The sequence below is a fragment of the Stomoxys calcitrans genome, chromosome 3, assembly GCF_963082655.1.
Source record: "Stomoxys calcitrans chromosome 3, idStoCalc2.1, whole genome shotgun sequence".
Taxonomy (NCBI): Eukaryota; Metazoa; Arthropoda; class Insecta; order Diptera; family Muscidae; genus Stomoxys; species Stomoxys calcitrans.
Genome location: NC_081554.1, coordinates 110670225 through 110692251, shown reverse-complemented (window position 1 = coordinate 110692251; position 22027 = coordinate 110670225). Strand labels below are relative to the sequence as shown.

The following is a 22027-nucleotide window of genomic DNA, read 5'->3' as shown; positions in this document are numbered from 1 at the left end:
AAAATTGCTCGACTCCGACTCCGTAGCCCTGATTAAAACATCAGTCGGTGCAGTGACGGGCAACTTAATGCAGCCTAAAAAACCGGGATCAGACGATGAGATCATCACACACTCCCAAGAAGTCCATTTACTCAATGGCAGGCGGAGCAGGGACGGATAACTTAATACAACCTGACGAAAAAGGACCCGACGATGGTACCATCACCGACTCTCTCAAGATTCGGAAAACTAGGACATGCAAGATAGTGTAGTAAAACCCAATGCAACCTTAAGAACAGAAAGCAGACGATGTGATCACCAACACCAAGAAGTCCATTTACTGAAGGACCAATGATCGAGGTCATTCAGATAAACCTCCACCGGAGCGAGACGGCTTCGCACGCCCTGATAGAGAAATCAGCAAGAGCAGGATTCATATTGTCTTAATTCAGGTCCCAAACCTGTCACGGGATAGGTCATACGGTGATAGGGACCGGTCCCAGTTCTCGTCCCCTTACATGGAAAAAACCTATCGCTGTTATAAGGGCTCAACGCTAGAGGCGACGAATCACCACTATTCTAACACCGTAGGATAGGTCCTGGGACAATTCGAAAAGGATGAGCATACTTTGCAGTATTTTTTAGGGAGATAACATTAGTAAGCAAATATATTTAAAGGATAAGCAATTTTTAACAATAAAATAACTATTTAAGAAAAATTAAGAATCATAAGTTATGACAAAAAAATTTTCATTTCTTGTAAGATATGTCCTATGGCAGGTAACTAATTCTCCAGTTTAAAGCCGGTATATTTGGGGCAATTGACTACACTTCCGTAGAGATAATATTGTTAATAGCATTAGCTAGCTAGCTACCTTTATTAATAGCATTAGGGAGGAGGTTTTAGATGTGACAATATGTTCGAAAAATCTAGTCGATAAAGTTCTTTCACGGCGATCATGGAATGCGCGAGGTGGTGTTGCGCCACTTTTAAAAACGCCACAATCAACAAAATCAACCCCCTTTCAAGTAAAGTGTCTGAGATTCTTTTTTTACACCCTCCACCATAGGGTGGAGGTATACTAATTTCGTCATTCTGTTTGTAGCACCTCGAAATATGCCTCTGAGACCCCATAAAGTATATATATTCTTGATCGTCATATCATTTTAAGTAGATTTAGCCATGTCCGTCCGTCTGTAGAAAGCACGCTTACTTTCGAAGGAGTAAAGCTAGCCGCTTGAAATTTTGCACAAATATTTTTTATTAGTGTAGGTCAGTTGGGATTGTAAATGAGCCAAATCGGTCCATGTCCAAGATCGGCTTATATGGCAGCTATATCGAAGCTGACATATAAGCCGATCTTGGGTCTTGACTTCTTGAGCCTCTAGAGGGCGCAATTCTTGTCCGATTTGACTGAAATTTTGCATGTGATGGTTTGGTATCACTTCCAACAACTGAGCTATATATGGTTCAAATCGGTCAATGTTTTGATATATATACCATATGATCCGAACTTGGGTCTTGATTTCTTGAGCCTCCAGAGGCCGCAATTATTGGACTGAAATTTTGCACGTAGTGTTTTGGTATCATTTCCAACAACTGTGCCAAGTATGGTTCAAATCGGTACATAACTTGATATAGCTGCCACATAAACCGATGTGGGATCTTGCCATCTTGAGCCTCTAGAGGGCGCAATTCTCATCCGATGGCTTCTCTCATGACCTTCAACATACGTGTCTTATATGATCTGAATCGATCAATAGCTTGATACAGCTCCCATATAAAGCTATTTCCCGATTTTGATTCTTGAGCCCCTACAAGGCGCAATTCTTATCCGGGCTGAAATATTACACAGTGACTTCTACAATGTTCAGCATTCATTTATGGTCCGAATCGGACTATAACTTGATATAGCTCCAATAGCATAACAGTTCTAATTTAATATTCTTTGCTTGAGAGAGATACCGCGCATAGAACTCGACAAATGCGATCCATGGAGGGGGGTATATAAGATTCGGCCCAGCCGAACTTAGCACGCTCTTACTTGTTTATATATATATTCAAAATATTTATAAATGATAAATCCAAATGATGCGTTCATGGGTTCCAATGATAATCTATATGCAATGTTGAGAATCTTAACGAAATGTTGTCGAGGTTTTCTAGGTGGTCTATGTTAACGCTCAGAGCCTGGTTAAAATTAATGAATTTCGGTTTATTTTTACGGAATCCGACATTGATGCTCGCGTTACTGAGACCTGGTTTAGAGAAGATAAAACGTACGTTTTTTTTTAATTTGGATGGGAAAGAATTATTTGTCAAGAATAAATCTAGATTCGATGGCCGCCTTCTAGGATATGCTGGTACATAAGAAAGTTCTGGGGAGAAAAGTATTTGAAAGTTGTTGAGTTGAGATTTCTCCAGTACACATTGCCACATTGCTCCAAGCATTCTTTCTAGAGCATCCCCAATAAGAGTGCCTACAATTGCAATCACCCCTAATAATAAATGGATTTTGTAAATTTGTCATTTTTCGCAAATCGGAAGCAAATTTATGTTTTCTTGATGAAGATGCGCTTCCATCAGGAAAATAGCAGGAATAAATATATAGAATTTCTGCACCAGAATATACCTTCACGCCCATATTTACTATCGATTATGTGTTCTGTGCACTAGAATGGCAACTCCTCCACCTCGTTTACCATTCCGATCATTTCTGTAACAGTAAAATTATTGATGTTTGAGACGATTATAGTTGTAAAACCATATCTCATTTAAAAGACACTAGCTGACCCGGGCCCGCTCCGCTGCGCCTTCTTTTACTTTATATGGAACAAAAGTTTCCTTGGAATATTTATTTTCTACAATTAAAGATCTTTTAGTGAAATACCATGCTACGAAAATAGTATACAGTTTGACTAACAGTTTAACAATATAAGTGCCTTTATCTGAATCTGAAACCATATGATATTTATTGGTCTACGAATTTAATACTTCTTTTCAGCCCGATATTCTCATGATGTTTGTTTTAGTGGTGTTTTAGGGGGAGAGGTGGTCCCCCAGATACTTGGCCCTGAAAAAATATCAGCATCGTGCTTTTCTCTCAAATACCATTTATTTAAACCCCATATTGCCATTGGCTTAAGAGGAGTTTACAGGATGAGGCATCCCCCAAACACATTGCCCCAAAATAGGTTATCAATTCCGTTTTCTAATCTCAAATACCTTTTATTTGAGCCACATATTGGCATTGTTGAACATTTTTTTTCCTTTGGGGGTGTTTTGGGAAAGAGTTGATGCCCTAAATACATGGTCCTACATTTGGATATCAAATTCGTATTCTACTCCCAAAAACCTTTATTTGAGCCCCATATTGCGATGGTCACTATAAAATTGCTATTGGTATTTTGGGTATCAATTCTTGTGAAAATGGGTATCAATTCTTGCTCAACCCCCCAATTCCTTTCATTTAAGCTCCACACTGACATGGTGTGTAAATATGCCAGATTTAGGGGTGTTTTGGCGATTGGGGTGGTCCCCCAACCATTAAGCCCGGAAAATATATCAGCAACGTACTCTATTCTCATATATCTATATATCATTTATTTGAACCCCATATTGCCATTGCCCTCAAAATTGGATATCAAATTCGTTTTCTAATCTCATTAAAACTCCTTATTGCAAAAATATGGGGCTCAATTTTAATTTGAGCTCAATATTTCCACAGTAGGCAAACATGACCGGCTTGGGGGGTGTTTTGGGGGATGGGCGGCCACTCAGTGCCTTGAAAATATGTATCAGATTCGTGTTCCACTTTGAAACCCTCTTATTTGAGCCTCATATTGCAATAGTCAGAAAATACTTACTATTTGGGTGGTGTTGTGGGGGTGGGGTGGCCCAATTGACACTTTTCCCGAATATTGATATCAAATTCGTGCTTTACTCCCAAAGACCTTTCATTTGAGCCCCATATTGCTTTGGTCGTAAATTTGTCTCCTTTGGGGATGTTTTTGGTGAAAGGCGGCCCCCAAACACTTGGTCCCATATTTGAATATCAGATTCGTATTCTACATTCAAATACCTTTTATTTAAGCCCCATATCCCCAAGGTCAGTAATTATGTCCTGTTTGGGGTTGTTTTGGGAAAGGGGTGGACCCCCAGAAACGTGGTCCCACATTTGGATATCAGATTCGTATTCTACTCGCAAATACCTTTCATTTGAGTCCCATATTGCCATGGTCGGTAAATATGTCCGATTTAGGGGTGTTTTGGGGTTTGGGTTGGTCCCACTAACACTTGGTCAGACAATTGGATATCAGATACATTTTCTTATCCTAAATACCTTTCATTTGAGTCCCATATTGTCGCGATTGGTCTAAATATGTGTTTGGTAGGTTTTAGGGTGGGGCAGCGCCCCTAGGTACCCCATCCGAAATTTGGATACCAAAATTTTATTTTTAGGGTACTTCATGAGAGCACACATAATTGCGCTTAAATCGCACCACCCATCTCCGAGATCTGGCGTTTCTGAAAACTAGGGTAAGGAGGAGGGTCCGATATCAAAAAATGTAGTACCCTATTTTCACCACGGGATCATTATGCACCATCTGTGAAAATTTCAAGAAAATCGGTTCAGCCGTTTCTGAGTCTATAAGGAACACACATACATACAAACAAACAAACAAATCTATAAACAAACACAAATTGATTTTTATATATAAGACTAGCTGATATCATGATATCTCATTTAGGGGTGTTTTTGGGGGTGAGGTGGTCCCCCAGACAATTGGCCCTGAAAAAATATCAGCATCGTGCCCTTTTTTCAAATACCATTTATTTAAACCCCATATTGCCATTGGTTTAGGGGAGTTTACAAGATGAGGCGTCCCCCAAACACACGGCCCCAAAAAAGGTTATCAAATTCGTTTTCTAATCTCAAATACTTTTCATTTGAGCCACATATTTGGACGGTAGAAAAATGTTTACCCTTTGGGAGTGTTTTGGGGAAGGGGTGATGCCCCAAATTCATGGTCCTACATTTGGATATCAAATTCGTATTCGACTCCCAAATACCTTTATTTGAAGCCCATATTGCGATGGTCAGTAAAAAATTGCTGTTTGTGGGGTATTTTTGGAAAGAGGTAGACCCCCAGAAAATTGGTCCCGAAAATGGGTATCAATTCTGGTTCTACCCCCCAATACCTTTCATTTAAGCTCCACATATATTCTATATATCATTTATTTCAATCCCATATTGCCATTGCCCTCAAAATTGGATATGAATTTCGTTTTCTAATCTCATTCAAAATCCTTATTGCAAAAGTCAGTAAATATGTCCGGTTTGGGGTATTGGCCCTAAACACTATAAATATTTAGTTTCACTCTCTTTAAGAGCAAATATGTCCTATTTGGAGGTTGTTATGGCGGTGGGACGTCCGCTTGACAGTTTTTATGGTCTGAACCGTTCTATAGGCTGAAACAGCTCCCATATAAATCGATCCCTCTCTTTTACTTCTTGAGCCCCCAAAGAGCACAGTTCTTATTCGAATTGGCTGACATTTTACACAGGTGTCTAACATATAATTTAATTGTGGTCCGAATCGGACCATATCTTGATATCGCTCTAATAGCAGAGAATTTTTCTTTTATCCTTTTTTTGCCTAAGAAGAGATGTTGGGAAAAGAACTCGACAAATGCGATCCATGGTTGAGGGTATATAAGATTCGGCCCGGCCGAAATTAGCCCGCATTTTCTTGTTTTTACTTTATAGTCTCTTATTTTCAATTTGTTTAAGACTGAAATCAAATTTTAATATTTTTGAGAAAATATTTCTTTTATTTTAAAAATGTTTCGGAGATGTAATTATCTTAATTTTATACTATTCAATTCATAAAATACCTTTTTAAATGTGACCAAGATAATTCATATTTGTGACTTGGGATTGCACTTGAATAAAAGCTACATAGAATACTTTTAATATATGTATGTTCACGATATATTTTTAATAACGTACTGCTAATAAATTCAACAACAAAAATATATAAAACAAGTGAAAGCGTGCTAAGTTCGGCCGGGCCGAATCTTATATACCCTCCACCATAGATCGCATTTGTCGAGTTCTTTTCCCGGCATCTCTTCTTAGGCAAAAAAGGATATAAGAACAGATTTGCTCTGGCTTGGCACAGTTGTTGGATATCATAACAAAACACGTCGTGCCAAAATTCATTCAAATCGGATAAGAATTGCGCCCTCTAGAAGCTCAAGAAGTCAAGACCCAAGATCAGTTTATGTGACAGCTATATCAGGTTATGGACCGAATTGAATCATACTTGGCACAGTTGCTGGATATTATAACAAAACACGTCGTGCGAAATTTCATTCCAATCGGATAAGAATTGCGCACTCTAGAGGCTCAAGAAGTCAAGATCCAAGATCGGTTTATATGGCAGCTATATCAGGTTATGAACCGATTTGAACCATACTTGGCACAGTTGTTGGACATCATACTACGTGCAAAAATTCATTCAAATCGGATAAGAATTGCGCCCTGTAGAGGCTCAAGAAGTCAAGACCCAAGATCGGTTTATATGACAGCTATATCAGGTTACGGACCGATTTGAACCATACTTGGCACAACTGTTGGATATGATAAGAAAACACGTCGTACAAAATTTCATTCCAATCGGATAAGAATTGCGCACTCTAGAGGCTCAAGAAGTTAAGACCCAAGATCGGTTTATATGGCAGCTATATCAAAACATGGACCGATATGGCCCGTTTACAATACCAACTGACCTACACTAATAAGAAGTATTTGTGCAAAATTTCAAGGGGCTAGCTTTACTCCTTCGGAAGTTGGCGTGCTTTCGACAGACAGACGGACGGACGGACATGGTTAGATCGACATAAAATATCTCGACGATCAAGATATATATACTTTATGGGGTCTCAGACGAATATTTGGAGTAGTTACAAACAGAATGACGAAATTAGTATACCCCCCATCCTATGGTGGAGGGTTTAAAAATTTATATTTCCTAGGGTATTATTCGTAGTAAACGGTGTTTTAATTAAAACTATACTTTGAATGAAAAAGGCAAATTAGACATGTTATGCTAATGTTGAATTTTTGATTTTAAACAAGAAGCGCTAAACTATGTACACCCTGGTTTCGGCAGCAATAAAATGTAGAGAAATATCAAGTAAATTCCCTTTCGCCTTTAAAAAGAAAAAAAAACACAAAGGTTTTCAAAGGTTTATTCGGCTGTAAAAAAGGCTGCAATGGATTCGCTTGAATACTTAGATGTTGCCCGTTCGCTGGACGAAAAGAAGAAATCGACTTCGCACAAAATTCTAACTTAACAATTAACTTTCATGTATTTAATATATTATTTACAAAATAACTAAAATAGCTTAAAGTGTTATATTTATAAGTACATAGTACAATTTATACATATCGATCATATGAATAACTAGCTTTGCTAGAAGCAACGAACGTCCACGCAATGTATATGCTTCGAACAAAACAGGTGGTGGAAGGGTGAGACTATCTGTTTGGAATTTATTTGCATTCTAATCTGCTTATTGATAATTCATTACTCCAAAAGGGCTTGGGATGCTGTGCTGTATGCTATAACCAAAGCACCCGATCGTAATCAACAAAGGCGTAGGGTGCGACGAACAAGCTGCCAAAAAGTCAGCCGATTGGCACGCACACAAGATCAACTGCGTATATTGATGACTATTGGAATAAATACGCACAAATAATTAATAATTGCAATCAAATATAAGTATTTGAAATTACTGATTATTTATCTAAAACATGACTATGGCTATAGTGATATTGATAATTATGGGGATAATAATGACGGTAATGGTAATGATAATAAGTAAGTTTTAATAGTTATGGAGATGTTAATGAAGCTGTGTTGGTTATGATGATGATAATGACGTTTTGTTCATGATGGAAATGAAGATGTTCATTGCTATGGCAATAATAATAATAATGAAATGACGATGTTTGTTTTTTTATGATGTTGGTATGCTGATAAATGGGATGAAATGTTTAACGTAATGATGGGTTGGGAAAAATTTTACTTTTTACTTCCTTTCAGTAGTAGCCTTATTTTCTCACGATCTGGATCTCCCAATAGGATTTTCGATGTCTTCCGACCGTTTAGCTGTTCCACAGGGTTCACTCGGACTTCGTCGACCAGAAAGGCTTCGGGTTAACCAAGTTTATTGAAGGCAGTTCTTTAGGCTCCACTGGCAAATCGTCTGCTTTCTCATTCCCAGTTACTCCGCTATGGCCCGGCACCAAAACGATCATTCATACTCGACGTCCTCGAGTTAACATCACTCCACCTCACGCATTCCGTTATCGCCCGGATCTCCGCCTGCAGGACTTTATTATGGTCAGGCAGTTTAAAACAGATCTCAGTCCCTAGGTTTTCAATGTTGACCCCTGGCCTTGCAATGGCAATACTAGGGATCCATCAAGCGAAGACTATGCCGCCGGCAGCAATGCCTCGCATTTGGCCTCAAGTGTCGTCACAGTTATACGATGGGAAACTAATTCCAGGTTTCCTATCGTTGCTTCGATTATACCGCGATGGTATGAGCTGCTCCCAGCCTCAATCCATTCTCCCAACACCTTAAGTGTCATAGCCGCAGTGATTGCCTCGGACTTAATCTGTATGTCTATGGGTCGGATATCTAGAATAGAATAGTCTCGAGTACGCTGGTGGGCGTGGTCCTCATTGCTCAGCCTAAGCCAAAACAACATGTTCTCTGAATCCTTACGTTGCACTTTTTTTCTCCACCGCAGTCCACCACGCCCTGTGAGCCAGTGGACTATCCTCGAGCCTACGGCCTAAAATGGGGCCTTCATAAGTCTTCATAGTGCCCAACATCTGTGGGCCTTCTCAGCACACTCCTGAATGTGACACCTCCAATTCAGTTTCCTGGTCAAGATCACACCTAAGTATTTGATCTTGTCAGATATCGAGATCGTTCTATTGAGGAAACGTGGTGCGTCAAATTGGCCCACCAACGTCTTCCTACGTTTTGGCATCGAAGATACTTCTATTTTATGCACAACTTCGTGCAGGTTAATCTCCTCCGACCTTCCCTTGACATAGGCATACTGTTCGTATTTGAGCAGTTGGTGGATGTCCTAGTCTTTATCATGGTGTCCACAATACGTTCCATTGTTTTGAGTGGAAAGGAAGGAAGGCTTATAAGCTTGAAGGCTTTTGGTGTCGCGTAACTTGCCTTGCCGTGCTTGGGTATAAACACAATCTTTGCCTCCTGCCAGGCTTTCGGAGTATGTGCAAGTCCCAGGCACGCTGTGCAAATATTGACCAGGTAGGATAGACTATCTTCTTCTGTGGTAACGTCGGAAATATTTCACCAGGTCCGGGTGAATTGAATGGTTTGAGGTTCCTCAAGGATTCCTTCACCATAAATTCCGTAATTATAAACCTTCGATCAACGTCATTATTCAAAGATTCCGGTATCTCCGTGAGTCCTGGCGTATTCTGTGGAAAATAGATTTTAATCAAAAGCCTCAACATGACCTCCGTTGTCTCTGATCTGACTTCCATGTCGTCTTCTAGCGTTTCAGATTGGACATGGGCTTTTGAGAGAAGCTTTTACATCTTGCGGCGTGATTAACGATGTCGACTTGTTCGCAGAAAAGCTCCCAGGAGGCACGTTTTGGCGATCTGGTAAAGTGTCATTAGGACATTAGTATTCCAGAACTCTGCCAGGGCTTGGACCCGCTTATTAGTGTTGGTACTAACTTTACTTTACTTACTTACTTTAATTGGCTATGACAGAATATTTTTTCAACTAGCCGAACGTAGTGTTGGTACTACTCCACGAAATGTGGTGAGAGTTCGTATCGCACCAGTCCAGAAACATTGTTTCGGGTAGTTCATGACTCCTGAATTAAGGCAATATGAATCATGCTCTTGCTGATTTTCTCCATCAGGGCGTGAATAGCGGTCTCGCTTCGGTTGAGGTTTATCTGGATGACCTCAATAATTGTTCCTCCATTAGATGGGCTTCTTGGGAGTGGGTGATGGTTTCATCGTCTGCTCCCTGTTCTTTAGGCTGCATCGAGTTTCCCGTCACTGCGCTGCCTGATGATTTAATACGACGATCTTTGCCCATCCTAGTCTTCCGAATCTTGAGAAAGTCGGCAATGGTTCCATCGTCGGCTCCCTGTGTGGCATTGAGTTTTCTGTCACTGCTCTGCCTGATGTTTCAGCATTAGGATCTTTATCCATCCTAGTCTTCGTAATCTCGAGAAAGTCGTTTATGGCTGTGTTGGGTCTCTCGCCCCTGCGTTTCTTGATATTTTAGTATTAGGATCTTTGCTTATCCTAGTCTTTCAAATATTGAGACTTAATTGATGCCCACCACAAGGAGAGTTCCTTGGTTTTGATTGATTAAGACTTCCATCATGCGGTATTCCGCGCCTCACATCCTTGATGAAGACCGTCGCCTTTGTGAACTGTGGGATGTCCATCTTTCTCACAATAACCCGTTCGATAACCCGTTCGTTTGCCTAATACCTCATCTGGGACCGACGATCTGGTGAAACCCTGCCGGATGCACAGCCGATATCGATGACTGCATAAATCATCTCATCTCTGTTTTTTGTTCTGTTTGTTGCCATACTTCTTAGCCTTGGCTATGATTACTTCTGTCTAATGAAGTATATAAGGGTTTTTTACTAGATCGATCATATGTTCTTTAACTCAATGTTTCAAAGTGTCATGAGAACTGAGTCGTATTGACAAAAATTTTTTGAAGAATATAAAGCGAAAATATATATTGTCTTTTTTAGTATTTGGGTATAGTACATTCATTCAACATGTTATTTTAATATATTATTAATTTAATACCTTTCGTCTCTTTTGCAGTTGTAAAAACGGTTGAAGGAGAAAGACTAGTACTAGGCAATGTACACCGAACTGACATGGGTGGTTACTTGTGCATAGCATCTAACGGAGTGCCCCCATCCGTAAGCAAGCGCTTTGATGTTCACGTTAATTGTAAGTAAATATCAGTGATTCCATAGACTACACATAGAAAAGAGTTTCGTTGCCTCAACCAATTTTTTTTGCCAACCGAAAGCTAATGTTTCCACATACTATCCAAGTGCTAGAAACCTTTCTTTTATGGCAAAATCGGTCCCAAAACCCAGTTTCAGAGGCAAAAAGCCAGTTGTTCAATTTTACATTTTCCAAAAAGTAAAAACGATATTTTACATCTGTAAGTTTGGAAATCATCTGGCAAATTTGTAAATTAAATTATTGAAAATAACATTTGAGTGACAAAAAAGTTTTAATTGTATTACAATGTAAATGCAGAAATGAAATTTAGGAAAAAACTACAAAAGCTTGTAAGCTATCGTTCATGTTTGTCGTCTTTGGTACGATGTTAATATAATTGTCCTCGTGTATCTTGGAGAAAAGCTTTATTCGTCCATAGTCAAATCAACCCTACACCATTGAGTCTACCACAGCACTACCTATTGAAACATCGAATAGAACTTTGCAAGATTTTCTTATGATACGACCTAAATTGTGGGTGTATACTCCAGTCTTAAAAGCGTATATCGGCAAAAATATTTACATAGGAGCTATATGTGAGTGTAGTTGGACCGATTTTAATTAAATTGTGCACATATAGTGGGACGTCAAAAGAAGGAAAAAAATTGTTTGCACTAAAGCTCAAAATTCCATATCGGTTGAAAGAAACAAGGAGATGTAGCGGAGGGAGGTTTTTAAAGACAAAATGTAAACCCATTAGGCTTGAACCTCTATTACGTTGTCCGTTTTTTATTTAAATATTTAGAATTTTTGTCTGTTTTTTTTTGGAAAAAAATCATTTTCTTAATAATTTATAACCATTTAGTTAAAATAGATGGATTTAATGATTTCGGCATAAAATCGCACATGCTATCAAAAGAAGTTGGATTATTGCCGTAAATTTATTTATTTAATATGGAAACCATCAAATGCAACAAGACATTGAAACGGATTCCAGAAATCTCACTCTTAAGAATTTTGAGAAATTTTTTCGTTTGAGGTTTGGGATAGAAAAAACTGGCGACTTTCGACAAGCCAATTTTCCCCGAAAATATGACGACAAAAATTGTTGTAACTGGTTTCAGTTGTCCACTTTACGCCAATCCAAATTTCATTACAATACCTCTTATCCAATTTGAGCTAGAATTTTTCAAAGCCAGTTCTATTCTTGGGTATTTTTCGTCGATAATGGTTAATGCAATTTTTGTGATTATTTTAAACGAAAAGATATTAAAAGTTTCTTGAAGCCAACATCTTCATGGAATTTTCTTTTTTTATAAAAATTGTTTCGAAAGACAAACATTTAGCAAAAATGTTTCTAGGTATAAATTCTAAATGAATTTCTCTTAATTCTCGTTTTATTATTTTAGTTGAAGTTTTATCTGTAATAAAATATTATTTCAAAAATGTCCTTAAATGAAATATTAGTCTAAAAAACTTTTCCAAAAAATAATTAGAAATATTTAATTTTAAATTATTTGAATTACATCTTCAATGAAATGAGTCCTTAACTCGGAAACACAATTTTAAAACCTTGAAAAAAAAAACACTCACATTAATTTTTTAAATAATTATTCTAAATTAAACCAGGGGACAGAAATTCTAGTAGAAATTTGTTAGTTCTGTTGACGTTGACTATAGATATGAGCACAGTGAAATATTAATTAAAACGTTTTAAAATGTTTTTCAAGTTTTTTTTACCTATTAGGGCGAGATCAATAAATTTTACAATTTTTGTTTGTTTCTCTTTCGAGACGAGCTGAATGATCGAAGATGCAAATGGAAAAGGAAAGCCAAAGATAGCAACACACACCAACCACTATGGGACGCGTTTCGTCTTTGGTTAGAAGACTTTTCAACCATTTTAGGTGTGCAACGGAGCAACGGCGAGAGCCATTGCCGTTGTCTTAGCGTTCGAAGTCATCAATACAACTTCCAACAGGTGCACAGAATCATAACTTCGTTAATGTGGTAAATGTTTTATTGTACAGTGAAATTCTAATGTTTTTCACGATTACTTTTTTGAAAAACTACAAAAATATCATATAACATAACAATTTTATCAAGATTTTATCATAAATAATGTGAATGCCCAAATGAATGAAATCAGAAAGTCTTCTTGCTTCAAGATCTATTATCTACAAAAGTATTTGAAAAATATTAATTTTCACTGTGAAACACGAAGAGAGGAAATGTGTTAAGATAATATTAGTCAGCAGACTATTATATATGGGAACAAGTTTTATATTACAATTACGTTCACCTCTAGCTCATTTGACATCAGTTAGTGGGCAAAGAAAGAAAAAAGTTTACAACTGCAATAACGTAGTAATCTCTGATTGTTTCTGATTGTTTAGCTCTACCACCTTTATATCTCCAATAAATTGGGAAAACTTTTGCACATATAGAGACACGATGGAAATTATGAGCATAAACGACAACAGTTGGATGCAAGATATTCGCAAATACAACCACACTTTAAAGGCTTTGGAAGATAAGGATCGGACTATAAATAGTGTGTTGGCAATCAGTACAAAATTCAGCTCTGACTTTATGACTAAATGTCACCGTCGATGGGCCAGTTCCTGCACCCAATAAATAACACAATTTTCAAAAAAAAAAAAATAAAAAAAAAAATTAAGGTATCTTTACCAATTTCACAGTAACAGAAGAATTTTGCAATTTTCAAGTTTGATAAAATGTGGGGTGGGCCCCTTCAAAATAAAATCCTGGCTACGACCATGATGAGAGCTATATTTAAATTTGCACCGTTTTCCACGAAATTTCGCACACGTATTGGGATAACATATAACACCTCAATCAAAGTTCTGTAAAGATAGGGCCAAAACTTCACCTTATACAACCTTAAAAGGCCATATCGGATATATATTTGGGAGCTGTATCTAAATCTGGACCGGTTCATATGAAATTCACCCAAAAATGCTGAAAGCTATAAGAGAATCCGTTATGCCAAAATTTGTTATAATCGGTTAGCAAATGGTCATTTAATTGCTCTATTACTGAAAATTGGTCAAACATATTTGTGGGAGCTATATCCAAATCTAAACCGGTTTTAACATTAATCCGCAAATGTTTTGCTTATTACAAAGGAAAGCGTTTTGCAAAATTTTGAGAAGATCGGTTAAAAAATGCCCTTACCAAGGCTCTAAAAGTGAAAATCGGCGATAAATATATATGGGAGCTATATCTAAATCCGAACAGATTAATATGAAATTATCGCGAATTGTCTAAAGCCATAATAGAATCCGTTGTGCCAAATTTTGTTATAACCGTTTAACAAATGACCACTTTATTGCATTATTACCGGAAATCGGACGAACATATATATAGGAGCTATATCCAAATCTGAACCGATTTTTTAAAATTTCAATAGGCTTCGTCTCTAGTCAAAAAATGTTTGGCGACGATCGCATGATCGATTAACATGGAGCGACGGACATACAAATCGAATCAGTAAATGACTCTGTGTGGACTCATATACTTATCAATGGGCCTATTTCTCTTCCTTCTGGGTGTTACAAACAAATGCACTAAGTTATAATACCCTGTGCCACAGTATAGGGTATAAGGAGAAGCTAGATTGACTGACTGACTGATCACTGCCCAGGGCTAAAGCTAGAATCATAAAATGCTCAAGGAATGCTGGTCTTGCATTGGAGGTGCGAGCTTCAACGAGATTTGGTGATATTTATACAATAAGGTACTAAAAATAACCGAAATAGTGTCTGTTTGCACAGGGCGAACGGAGAAGTATTCAGACCATATTTGGTACGTATATTAGAGGTTGTGGATATAGTGACTGTGCCAAATTTCAGCAAACTGGGATATTAATTACGTTCTTTAGAGGCTCAAGAAGTAAAATCTGATGATGGGTTTATATGGGAGCTATATCGGATTTTGGCCCGATTTTGACCATACTTGGCACGTAAGTTGAAGGTCATTGGAGAAGTCATTGTGCAATTTCATCAGAATAGGATTAGAACTGTGCACTCTAGGGTCTCAAGAAGTATAATCTGGAGATCAGTTTATATGGGAGCTATATCTAAAAGCAAGTACTTGTGCAAAATTTCATGCGCCTAGCTTTATTTCTTCGAAAGTTAGAGTGCTTTCGATCAATGAATGCAGTCCGATTAAAGTTTAAGCTCAAAATATAAGGGGTCCCCTTTATTATGCCGAGTCCAATCGGAGTGCCGCTTAGCGACACCTTGATAGAGAAATTTTAACATGAAGGATACCTCCCAAATGTTGCCAGAAATAGTAAGGGGAAACCACCGCTGAACTTTTTCTTTCTGATGTTCACGCCAGGATTTGAACCCAGGCTTTTGGCGTCATAAATGTCCGCCTATGACTAAACTAAAAATATATGATGGGTGACTAAATTATATTTTCACAATTCGTTCATTTTGATACCTAAATTGGTGCCATTTGTTAGCGTCGTTGCAGATAAACCTAAACGTCTGAAATTTGTCATGGAGGTACAAATAGGAAACATATAAAGGGTGACTAAATGGTCTATAAACATTTCGTACATTTTAGGACCGAAATTGGTACCTTGTGTACCTTATTTGCAATAGCTAGAGGTCTGAATTTTTGCTTATCTACGCCTACAGCTAGAATTAACCAATTTGAAAGTACGATATGTCGTGACAAATCATACCATAAGTGGAATAATTGAAACCTTAACAGTATGAATTTGGCGACTAGAAGATTTTTTTCGAAATTTGTACATTTAGGTACTACAATGTACAAAATGGTATTTCTTTACAGAATGAGCTACAGCTTTGAATTTTAGATACAGGTACATCTTGGCAGTATGTATCTGGCGACAAGAAGGAAGATATTCCTTCTCGACCAATGTAGCATGCTTGGATACCAAGGATTCCCTCAGATCCTGAAGCGATACTTGGAAGACTAAGGGAATGTTATCCCAATATTTCAACCTTACTTTACTTTAATTGGCTACGACAGAATATTTGTTCCACTAGCCGAACGTATGGTAGCGTTCCAAAATTTCTGACACCAAGTTTCGAGGTGTCTCCCACAACTTGATCTTTCCATCGGGCTTTTGGTCTTCCCGGTTTGCGTGTACCACCGTGTTTGCCTTCAAAAGACTTCTTTGCTGGAGTTGGAGCTTCTTCATCCATTCTGAAAACATGACCTTGCCAACGCAGCCGTTGTATTTTGATGCGTGTAACTATGCTATCGTCGTCGTACAGCTCATAGAGCTCGTGGTTCATACGTCGCCTATATTCTCCATTAACGCAAACTGGTCCATATATTTTACGAAGAATCTTTCTCTCAAATACTCCAAGCACTTCCTCATCTGCTTTCACAAGTTCCCATGCTTCAGAACCATGTAATAGCACGGGTAGTATCAGTGTCTTGTATAGTGTAATCTTCATCTGTCGAGAGGTGGCCTTGTTTCTAAACTGCTTACTTAGTCCATAGCAGCATCTGTTTGCCAGTATTATTCTTCGCTTAATCTCAAAACTGGTGTCATTCGCTTCGGTTGCGGTGCCGAGGTAGATAAAGTTACTGACTGTTTAAAAGCTGTGGTTCCCAACTTTCTCCATTTTCACTGATTCTCTTTCGATTCTTTCAAAGGCTGCAGTTACTACCTCCGGTGACCGACCTATGATATCGATATCGGCGGCACAGGCGAGTAGCATGTGCCCTCTTGTGATTAGTGTGCCATATCTATTCACATCTGCATCTCGTATAATCTTTTCCAGCAGGATATTAAAGAGATCACACGATAGACTGTCTCCTTGTCTGAAACCTCGTTTGGTATTAAATGGTTCGGAGAGTTTCTTCCCTATTCTTACTGAGGAACGCGTATCAGCAAGTGTCATCCTGCAGAGTCTTATCAATTTTGCAGGGATACCAAACTCAGACATGGCTTGAAATACCTCTGAACGTAAAGGAGTATCGAAGGCGGCTTTGTAGTCAACAAAGAGATGGTAGGTGTTGTCCTTCTCGGGTCTTCTCCAGGAATTGGCGCAGTGTGAATATCTGGTCTAGAGTGGATTTACCTGGCCAAAAGCCGCATTGATAGGGCCCAATTATCTTATTGACTTTAGGTTTTAATCATTCACACAGTAAGCTCGAAAATATCTTGTATGCGATGGGGAGGAGACTTATTCCTCGGTAGTTGGCACATTTCGTCTTGTCTCCTTTCTTGTGTACGGGACATAGTATGCTGAGGTTCCAATCATCGGGTATGCGTTCTTCTAGCCAGATTGCGCAGATAAGCTGATGCATACGTCTTATCAGCGTGTTGCCTCCGGTCTTAAATAGTTCCTAGTGCCAAGCCAAGGGGCAAACAGCGACCGCCATGGTGGACCCCAGAGCTGGTTGGTCTAAGGAAGGACTGCTAAAAACTCTTCAACAGAGCAAAACCCACAAGAGCACCACACGATTGGGACATCTATAAGGCTGAGTTAAGAAAATATAGGGAAGAGCTTAGAAAGGCTCAGAACAAATCCTGGATAGCATTCTGCAGCTTCGTGGAGGATACACGGATTCCTATAGGCTAAGGAAGATTCTGTCCTCGAGACCTATTACTATGGGGTATATCCAGAAGTCAGAGAATGTATGGGCAATGTCTTGTGAGGAAACACTAGAACTACTCGTTGGTACACATTTCCCGGGAAATTCTCCAACGGACAATGTGGCGCCAGAAGAGGTTGTCTCTGATATGCATTCGACGGAGGCTTTTAGGGAAATTATGTCTGGGCCGAAAATCCTTTGGGCGATAAGAAGTTTCGACTCCTTTCAGTCGCCAGGCCCTGATGATGTATCACCGGTGGAATAACAAGCTGTGTCTGATAGACTGGTTCCCTGGTTCTGATAGAACCTACCACACGAAGGCATGGTAGGGTTATGCTGAAGACTCTTGAGAGTTTGATAGAAACATATCTTAGGGCAAACATCCTTGGAGATCGCCTGTCGCGGCAGCAGCATGCATATAGTAAAGGCAAATCCAATGAAACAGCCCTTCACGACCTAGTCGTGAAGGGCTGTTTCTCTCTCTGTCAAGGAATATACAATGGTACCATTTCTTGACATTGAAGGTGTTTTCAATAATGTAAAACGGACGTCAATCATGAAGGAGTTGGAGTTTCTAGGCATCAACTCTACCGTAGGAAAGTTTATTAATAACTTACTTACAAAAAAATGCATTACGGCAGCCTTGGGATCTGTGGATCTAAAAAGATGGGTCAGCAGCGGAACTCCCCAAGGAGGTGTACTGTCTCCTCTACTTTGGAATATAGTTATTAACAATATATTGGGTTGCCCAAAAAGTAATTGCGGATTTTTTAAAAGAAAATAAATGCATTTTTAATAAAGCTTAGAATGAACTTTAATCAAATATACTTTTTTTACACTTTTTTTCTAAATCAAGTCACAAGCTGTGAAAAAACTATATGAAAAATCCGAAATTACTTTTTGGGCAACCCAATATTATTGTCTCTGGAAGAAAAAGGCGTAAAAGTGGTCTAGTATGCTGATGACGTGGTAATTACGGAAGCTCTTCGTGCAACAGCAAAGTGGGCTTCTGAAAGTGGTCTGGGTATAAATCAGTGCAAGACAGAAGTAGTCCTTTTCAGCAGAAGATACAAGTTACCTACAGTGGAACCTGTCTCCTTGGTTGGAGAGATTTTCCATTTACAGAAAACGCAAAATACCTGAGTGTTTTGCTGGACAGGAAATTGAACTTCAAATCCAACATTTTTGAAGGGGCAAGAAAGGCCACTCTTGCTCTATACACCTGCAAGAGGGCCATTGGCAAAAGTTAGGGATATAGACCACGTGTCATGCATTGGGTATATACTGCAGTTGTCAGATCATAGCCGCACTGAGGACGACACCATCTGATGCAGTGAATTTAATGCTTCATCTTATGCCTCTGGATATTGTGGCTACCCAAATTGCAGCGACCACTGCCGTGAGGTTAAGGTACCATTCTTATTGGTCATGTGGCGGCTACGGACACTGTTATCCTTGATACAATATCCAATGTTCCAGGCAGTGTAGATTACACCCTACCTGATTCGCTTTTTGATAAAAATTACTGTACCACAATTCCTGATAGAACCAATTGGAACTACAATATGTCTGGTAACAGAATTTACATAGACTTATATACACCAGCCCAGGTGGGCTTTGGAGTGTACTCTAAAGATTTAGAACTGGTCATATCAAAAAGGTTACCCGACCACTGCAGCGTATATCAAGCAGAGATCCTTGCAATTGAGGAAGTGGTGGAATGGCTAAGATATAATGTCATTACGACGTTTGGCATAAATATCTTCTCAGGCAGCCATTAAATCCCTGGAGAACGTATTTCTAAACACAAAAACCGATCTCTCATAGAGATGGCTGAACAGTTCAAAATTCACCAGTTCTGGGTGCCGGGCCACGGATATAACCCGGGGAATTGTGAAGCGGACGAGCGTGCGAGACTAGGAGCTACCTAACACACTCCATGGACACTGAAATCTGTGGCCTCTAGCGACATGTAAGCTAAGATTTCAGGACCAGGCCCGAGCGGCAACGAATGATAGACGGTCACAAAGAGGGGGTTGTGTGGCCTCATCTAGACTTGAAGAGGTCTAGTGCTTTGCTGTCATTGGCTAGAACATTGTGTCCGCCATGACAGGTCACTGTCTAATCGGAAAACATGCTGACAAACTAAAGGTTGCCAGCAACGACTTTTGAAGAAGAGACTAAAGAACACCTTCTGTGTGTGTCCCACATTAGCAGTAAGATTGAGTTCAACTTTAGGTTCTCATTTCTTTGAGAACCTGTCTGATTTAGCGGATGTGAACATTCGCAAGTTATTGGGCTTTTCAAAGCGATCTGGATAGTTCAACGGTAGGAACTAGAAGGCATCTTCCTTCTTCTGTTCCTGTAGTATCACAATGGACTAAAACGTCTAAGTGAGTTTGATGACAGACAGCCACTTAAACCTAACCCAACCTTGACTATGTATATTATATATAAACAAGTAAAAGCGTGTTAAGTTCGGCCGGGCCGAAGCATTTGTCGAGTTCTTTTCCCGGCATCTCTTCTCAGGTAAAAAAGATATAAGAAAAGATTTCCTCTGCTATTAGAGCGATATCAAGATATGGTCCGGTTTGGATCACAATTAAATAATATGATTTATATGGGAGCTGTATCGGGCTATAGACTGACTCAGACCATAAAAAACACGTATGTTGATGGTCATGAGAGAATCCGTCGTACAAAATTTCAGGCAAATCGGACAATAATTGCGACCTCTAGAGGCCCAATAAGTCAAGATACAAGATCGGTTTATATGGCAGCTATATCAGGTTATGAACCGATTTGAATCATACTTGGCACAGTTGTTGGATATCATAACAAAACACGTCGTGCAAATTTCATTCCAATCGGATAAGATTTGCGATCTCTAGAGGCTCAAGAAGTCAAGACCCCAGATCGGTTTATATGACAGCTATATCAAGTTATAGACCGATTTGAAGTATACTTGGCACAGTTGTTGGATATCATAACAAAACACGTCGTGCAAAATTTTTTTCCAATCGGATAAGAATTGCGCCCTCTAGAGGCTCAAGAAGTCAAGACCCTATATCGGTTTATATGACAGCTATATCAGGTTATGAACCGATTTGAACCATACTTGGCACAGTTGTTGGATATCATAACAAAATACTACGTGCAAAAATCCATCAAATCGGATAAGAATTGCGCCCTCTAGAGGCTCAAGAATTCAAGACCCAAGATCGGTTTATATGACAGCTATATCAGGTTATGGACCGATTTGAATCATACTTGGCACAACTGTTGGATATGATAAAAAAAAACACGTCGTGCAAAATTTTATTCCAATCGGATAAGGATTGCGCCCTATAGAAGCTCAAGAAGTCAAGACCCAAGATCGGTTTATATGGCAGCTATATCAAAACATGGACCGATATGGCCCATTTACAATACCAACCGACCTACACTAATAAGAAGTATTTGTACAAAATTGCAAGCGGCTAGCTTTACTCCTTCGGAAGTTAGCGTGCTTTCGACAGACAGACGGACGGACGGACATGGGTAGATCGACATAAAATGTCGCGACGATCAAGAATATATATACTTTATGGTGTCTCAGACGAATATTTCGAGTAGTTACAAACAGAATGACGAAATTAGTATGGTGGAGGGTATAAAAACTATAGAAATACTTGTAATCGACTACAAGAATTTTTTGATATTCATGGATTTAGCTACGCAAAATATATGTATAGTTACACTGTTTAGTTGTCATAACATCGCATTTGATGTTTGTAGACTTTGACAATTTGCAGTCTTCTGTAATGTCATCTCGAATACCAACTAAAGAGGTAGCGAACCGGATCGGGGTTATGCTGGTATCTCTATATATAAAAGAGTTGCGTGGTGGACTGACTGATCACTGCCCAGCCCAAACGCCTAAAGCTAGAAAATTTTGAATGAATGTTGGCCTTGGATCGGAGGCGCTAGATAAGGCGGCATTTTGTGATATTCGCACGTTTAAGAACTAAAAAGTACTAAATAGAACGAAAATGGTGACGTTTTGGCCTAGGCCGAAAGGGCTAGAATTATGAGGAATTATTTACTCCCAAATTAAAGATCGTCTCGAAAAACTAAAGTGAAGTAAAACAAGTAAAAGCGTTCTTAGTTTGACCGGGCTGAATCGTGGGAACTCACCACCATGGATTCTGCTAAAAATGAATACAAAATAAATTTAGTTGTAGGGCATAATTTTATTCTACAATACATACCAAACTTCTGCCAAACCAGCAAAAATTAAAGCTTCCAAGAACCGAACAAAGATAATCGAGAGACGGGCTTAAATGGGAGCCAGGGGTGGCCCTCGAGACCGAGCCCACATTAAATGATTTTGTCA

The 22027-nt window shown here is 39.0% G+C and overlaps 1 protein-coding gene across 1 annotated transcript in view; it reads left to right on the top strand.

Annotated features, from left to right (window-relative positions):
- LOC106092176 (lachesin) overlaps window positions 1–22027 on the top strand; it is a 318974-nt gene that overhangs the window by 148778 nt on the left and 148169 nt on the right. Inside the window, exon 5 of the mRNA XM_059365183.1 lies at window positions 10912–11043. Coding sequence (XP_059221166.1) covers window positions 10912–11043 — 132 coding nt within the window. The remainder of the gene's footprint in view (window positions 1–10911; window positions 11044–22027) is intronic.